General features: G+C 38.8%; 1 protein-coding gene across 1 annotated transcript; it reads left to right on the plus strand.

Annotated features, from left to right (window-relative positions):
- Positions 1-2,503: 2,503 nt before the first annotated feature.
- Positions 2,504-5,154, plus strand: LOC124110412 (protein unc-93 homolog A-like). Its single transcript, XM_046469764.2, has one exon. It carries the CDS (start codon positions 2,641-2,643, stop codon positions 3,559-3,561), a length of 921 nt encoding a protein of 306 aa, XP_046325720.2. The 5' UTR covers positions 2,504-2,640; the 3' UTR covers positions 3,562-5,154.
- The last annotated feature ends 1,848 nt before the right edge of the window (positions 5,155-7,002 follow it).

Consider the following 7,002-nt stretch of genomic DNA (forward strand, 5'->3'; position numbering starts at 1 on the left):
GGCATTGGAACTGACTGACTGACAGGATGGATGGATGGAGTGAGGGAGGGAGGGATGGATGGCAGGATGGATGTATGTATGGATGGATGAATGTCTTCAGAATATGATATTTTCATGTTATGATTATATGTTCTTATCCGTAACAACACTAAAACATTATTCGGTGGCCAGTTATATATGCATGAAATACCTTGCTATTACTTATGGTTATCAATAATTAGTATTTGTTAGGGGGATAATGTGTATTAGAACGAAACTATATAATGTCCCTTAGCGGGACTATGTTTCGTGAATGCATAGACTTCATCATGCAACAGGCTAAGGTGAAATTATATTCACTGTAATTTTTATTTCTGTCACTTAGCGACATCTAAATCAACTGGGTTTGGCCCAGTACATTGATAAAAACAGTTGTTTTATGCAACCGGAAAAGGCAAAACTATGAACCATTAAGGTTAGAAGAAGTTCACTTTCGCTCTTTCTGTGGTAATAGTGTGCTCCTTCTGGTCGTCAACATCTAGCTGAGTCCACGATCCGAGATAAAACAAATAAGAAAGCGAAAGTATCCAATGTTAAACAGTTCCTTGTCAAAAATAATATTTTGAAGATGATGGACATTTGGAGAAAGGAAGGTGACCTACTCGCGAAACATGCATCGGACGTTGAGAGACTGTCTGGCGTGTGATCCGGTTTAGCAAGGGAAGTAACTCACTTCCCGGAAGACATTGTGTCCTCCGTGTTCTGCCTTGTGTATTGCTAAAACGGCGTAAAACCCTAACCAGAATTCAAAGGTAAGTTTTACTACAGAAAGAAACAAACCGAAAAGGTTGCTGTTTTCGCTCGGTGCCATTTGGTGACGAGGTGCCGTTTTAGCTATAACCCGTTCGAAGCACAACGCTATGTCGTATATATGTTACACCGAAGCAGGAAATACTTCGGCCTGTATCCCCCTCCAAAAGTTATACATATTTACATTAGGCGTGTTTCTTCCAGCTGTAATTGTTTTAAGGGGGGATACGGGCTAACGTCTTACCCTAAAACGTTAGGAACACTTGAGTTCGACCCCAACGCTTTACCTGCATTCACATACAATAGATTTGTTAACATAAGCGACAAAGCGACTTTGTAAAGTATGCCTGGTCGAATCAGCGCACAGTTAACGCACGACACTTGTCAGCTGCGAGGCGTACTTCTACCTGAGCCTGGCGTTACATGTACATCCGTAAAGCAATGTAGATGTATGACATACTGGTAACCGTAACGCCATCTTCCCCCTACAGAGTATCTGTTCACCGCCTGATTATAAATAGGTGGCAGGTATTCTACACATATTGTAGTCCAGCGTAATTCCACCAACAGGGACGAAATGAGTTGACTCCTTGTTCACAAACATATCAGTGTTTCACTAATAAGCAAGGGGTGACAGGACACTCAAATATACTATCTGGCGGTATCAGGTGTAAATCGTCTGGGAGTGGGGTCCAAGGTGTGTTAGAATAGGATTTACAACATCTTAAACACTCTCATCTCATGCATGGGTCTGAAAAGTGAGCGTAGTTTAGTCAGCAATGTATATCAGACTGTAGCTGATAGTATAAGTAACTGATACCCTGAAAAGAGTAGATAAACAAAAAGTAGATAATAAACTCTTCTATTCGTACTTTAGAAGATTTAGTTTCGATTTACGCTTCAGCGGGAGAGTACCTATGTAGAATCTATTTAAGAAATAAACGACGAGTGGGGGTTGTTTATTGTACAATAAAACACTGCAGGGAGAACAAACCATGAGGGGCTCATAAACTCTTTATAATTAAGGATGTTGATAAAATGTACAAGCTTAAAAGATTATAACCCGTATTTTAATAATGATGACTCCCACAGATGGGTATTTCCCGCTTATTCTCACAATCCTGTACACGGGCCTATTCAAAGGGATTTTGAATTTATCATTTTCCATGACGCCCTCTACATATCATCACCACCATCATTAGAAAAAATGCCTACCGACATTAAATAAATAATTTTCTATAAATAATAACTTCCGCGATGATGTGGCCGTCAAATCGGCAGAGGTAGTTATTGTTATTTCATACCTCTTATTGACAAATCGGAACTCAACATTTTACAATTCATAGCATAATGATTCTTTTTTCAGAAAATCAAATGAAAACTGAAAGAATCTTGTTTGAAACTGAAGATCCCCCGACGTCACTGTTTGGGAAGGAAACAAAGAATACAATAGTCCTTGGACTAGGATTCCTGTTTGTATTCTCGTCATACATGTCGTTACAGAATCTGCAAGGAAGCCTGAACGACGAAGGTGGTTTGGGAGTTCTCTCCCTTAGTTGACTCTACGCAGCAGCCATTTTGTCGGCCATCTATGCTCCCACGTGGATCACTGTTGTTGGGGTCAAGCGATCAGTGGTAATTGCCTTTTCTGGACATTTAATTTACGTTGCGTCCAATTTTTACCCTTCATTTGCAACACTTATTCCATCATCAATCATTCTGGGAGCAGTTACGGGACCGTTATGGACGTCACTAGGGATTTACCTCACATCCTGTGCTTTTTCCTTCAGTGAACGTACCGGTGTGGAGCTACAAACCTCTCTCAGCAGAATTAACGGGATTTTCTTCGGAATGTTTGAACTTAGTAATATCGTGGGTAACCTACTATCGTCCCTTGTACTGTATCAAGGCCAGTATAACAGCACCAACTTGAACACTACTTCCTTTTGTGGAGCTCATGATTGTCCTGAAGCAGAAACAGTGGACATCATCGCTGATCCCGAACCCACTGTGGTTTACATGCTTCTGGGTGTGTTTCTAGGATGTGTCGTCACGGGGCTAGGGGTTGTGATTATTTTCCTTTCACCAGTACACAATCAGTCCTCAACCAACAAGAACACAATCAAACAGTCACTGTGGTCCTGGTTCAGACTCATCATCAAGACTGATATCAAGTTTCTGCTTCCATTTATGTTATATTTAGCTATAGAGCAGGTTGTGGCATTTACTGAACTAACCAAATCATACGTGAGCTGTCCTTTCGGAATACAAAACGTCGGCTACGTGATGACAGTATACGGAGTTAGTTCTGCAACAAGCAGTTTCGTATTCAGCAAATTAGCTAGATTTGCAAGACGATATGTTCTACTGGGCCTTGCTGGGGTTCTTCAGATGGCGTTGATGTTGTGGATGTATCACTTGGTTCCGTCTTACCATGACATTCACCTCGTCTATGTCATATCTACAGTATGGGGAGTTGCGGAAGGAATATGGAAAACCCAGACGAACTCCCTTATAGGGGAAATATTTCATGACAATAAGCAGTCAGCATTTGCAGTATATGAAGGTGTCAAATATACAGCATTCACTTGTACGCTTGTGTACAGTAGTATGTTGTGTGTCTATATTAAACTTATAGTTGCATTGGTTATCCTGGTACTGGGGATGGCACTTTATGCTATGGTTGAAGTCAGATATCTAAGGAAATGCCACAAAAGGAGGTCTGAAAGCGAACAGAAAGAAGCTGCTAAAATCGAAACTATTGATACTTGAAGTTAAAAACATGATTACTGTAACTTCTGTGGGAGTATCGCTTCAATAACCCAATACGTTACATTATTTGCCATGGCTTATGCCTCGCACAGCAGTACGAGCAAGCTGTCTCGTGCATCAAGTTGTTCTTTTTCGAATTTTATGGTACAGGTATTCCAGAATGACGGAATTAACGACATGTACATTGTTCATGCAAGGTTGTTAGAGTCGGTGTGGTGATATTATTTCACATTTGGATAATAATTCAGTCTCCTTAAACGTAGACTTCATTGACACATTCCATGGTCATTCCATGGTCAACTTCTCTGGTCTAAAAGTGCATTCATTTGCAAAATCCCCGGAGGTATCGTATTAGGTTTCATAGCACTTACCACTCATACACGTTGCATAAAATAGACATAATCACGAATCTGTATATTTACACTGCCCAGATTTGCGTAACTTTTGAGTGACAGAAACCAATGATCGTGGGCTCCATTCGCAGATTCGCCCTGATTATGTTTATCTGAACAGGTTAACGTCTAAGACCTAGGTTGCTTACTATTCAAAGTTGTGTTAAGCAAACCACAACACTAGTGCCTCTTATACTGTAATATGCGTTTTCATGTAATTGATTATATCTCACACCTAAATAAAGCTCTCTCGGTACAAGGAATAGTACATTTCCATGACATTGTGTGCCCTCATGTTTGCAACATGGTTTGAAATTGTTGGATTCTATACGACATCACCATAAGACCTTCAGATTAATCTTTTGGTTTACTGTTTACACCTAACATATCCACCACTCACTCACCACAATTACTCACGGTTGCATCATTTTGCAATATCATGTCTAAATGTTTATGAGTCTGTACTTCATTAATTATTGTATCCTTCATTTCGGTGAAAATACGAATAAAGCTCATGAGATGTCAAATGTTTCACTTATATCTAAAACACCTCACTTATGCTTCAACTAACAAACATGCACAGAAGTGATTGTGTAACATAAATGTTCATCTAATTGTGTAATGGAACAAAAAGTGTGAACAGTGTGAACGTTATTTATTAAACTTGAAAGTATCCCGTTTTGATTGATATTGATGGCAATGTAGCCTACTTAAGAACAGAATAAGCACTTTGTGTGATTTACAGGATATCGGCAACGATAATCCTCTTTCAATGTACTACCAGATACATTAATTTAAAGGTTATTGAATCTGTCCGTAATGATTTAACCCAAACAAATCGCTGCAGTAGCTTATAAGGATTAAATGTTTAATACTTAATCGATAACGTTCTGTCAAATTTATGTTTTACTACCTTAGGAGAGCTAAATAATACTATTTAACACATGTATATACTTGTTTACAGTTATTCTGATAATGATATCACCGATATGTGTATTGGAGAGGTCATCAAATATGTATTTTGCCTGTTAACCAATCCAGGTTATCTGTCATAGAAATACAAAATCGTTTGAACTTTAAACTACGATGTTCAGTATAACACTCACAATAAACATGTTTAGCTCATACCTGCTTTGATTGACAGTCCCTGGTGTGGCGATGTTTGTTTGACGTGCCCCCTCTGCTTGTAAGAACAGGATTACGCTTCATCCTCTTCCGGCTGGGGGCTTATCGAGAATAAACCACTAGGATAAACTATGTTCAGTGTATTTTGTACCACAAAGGTAGTCAAGTTGCTACATTCTTTAGTGTTGGAAGTCATTTTCTGTTGTAACATACGGAAGGTGTACAGTTACATGTATGTATCAAAATTAAGGATCTATGCTTTGATGCATTCTCATTTATATTCACGAATTGAACATTTCCGTTGGAGTTCAAACAATTGAACATAGAAAAACTGAAGATGAATGGACGTTTAGGATATTGCCTTGATACAATTTACTTAACTTTTGTTGATGTATACTCATGTCGTCCATAACCCATTATCATCAGCAGCATATAGTTGTCATATTTTAACTGTCTTAACAGAACATGCAATTACAAAATAGGGTACGGTGATACGAAGTCACATCTATCCCGATCTTTCTTTTTTTCCAGATTCTTTTGAATACGTTAAACATTTTATACGCGAATGTACACTATTTCGAATTTACAGAACTGATGCTTACTTTAATCAAGATATTTCAATTGATGACACATTCTATGGTAAAAATGACAAATTAAGCATTTCGTTACAAATTGTTAGTTCGCTAGTTATATTTATAAACAACACTGAGAGGTTTCTGAGTAAATATAATTATTGTAGATGACATTTACCCTTTCTCGCAGTTACACAACTATGTTAAAACAAAATATGACTAGACACATGCTTACTACATAATCACTTACAAAGTAACCACACCCTATTGCTGTGCTGTAACTATTCACAATATTGCAAAATGAACAGGCAAACTTTATTGCATTTTTCACTGAACATACTGTTATGGTGATTAACTAAAAATGGTGGCCTGAATAACTTATGAACGTTATGGCGCAAGCAAACAGATCACATAAATGCTATCAAGGAATATTCTTTAGTTCTCATAAAAGTAAGCACTTAAAATGTTCGTGTTTACATGCATTTAAAGCACACCGTTTCTGTCGTAGTATTTCTTTGTCAAATGGTCCACTGGGATAATGTTACGAACAAGCCCAGGGTTATGTTCCCCATGACCACTTGTAATTAAATACTAGTATCCCTCGTTAATGCTGTGAGTATCCCTTGTCCACCTTAACTGAGCGCATCCAGCTACCACTTTTGGGAGTGATAAACCCGAGGCAAATGTTTTGAATATTTCCTTGAACTAACTATTTTCTTTAAAACGAATAATTAAGAATCTTAACAATGGTGCTTTATTCTGCCTTAGGTATCTAATTAGTCGATCTAGACCAGTTATCATGAACCAGTTGGAGATTGTACGATTGAGTGAGTCAATCAGTATAGCACTCACTGGTTACGTTAGGTTGAAAATACGCGCAATACTCTATGTAACTAGTACTGTGAGTGAGTGAGTGAGTGATTTGGATTTAACACAGCTTATAACAATATTCCTGTTATATCACGGCGTGTCAGCTTAATGTGGGAGGAAAGTGATGCAGGTCTCAGACGTTTAGCACTTCGGTGAAACCCACGAGCACGGGTATGGTGCTGACAAACCTAGAAACATAAAAGGCGGGGCGAACCGGAATTCGAACCCACAATCATAGGTTTCTGGCGTGCCCAAGGGACGCATCTCTGCACAGCGAATGGCGCCGCCTTAGACGACTGGGCCACCCGTGCACCTACTCTATGTACTCGTAACATAAACTGATCATGAGAACATGTGATTGACTACACGTGACCATTTGTATGATACCCTAGACACTCCGTTATACAGCTTACCTGCTCACAACGATAAGCAGGTTTCAGATTGTCAATTCGGTCACGTCAAATAGATAAAACACAGTGTGC

This window comes from Haliotis rufescens, unplaced genomic scaffold (genome assembly GCF_023055435.1).
Source record: "Haliotis rufescens isolate VD_foot unplaced genomic scaffold, xgHalRufe1.0.p SCAF_15, whole genome shotgun sequence".
Classification (NCBI taxonomy): Eukaryota; Metazoa; Mollusca; class Gastropoda; order Lepetellida; family Haliotidae; genus Haliotis; species Haliotis rufescens.

Bases quoted from the DNA above. Each gene is read 5' to 3' on its own strand.
- LOC124110412 (XM_046469764.2), top strand. From the start codon at position 2,641: ATGTTTGAACTTAGTAATATCGTGGGTAACCTACTATCGTCCCTTGTA.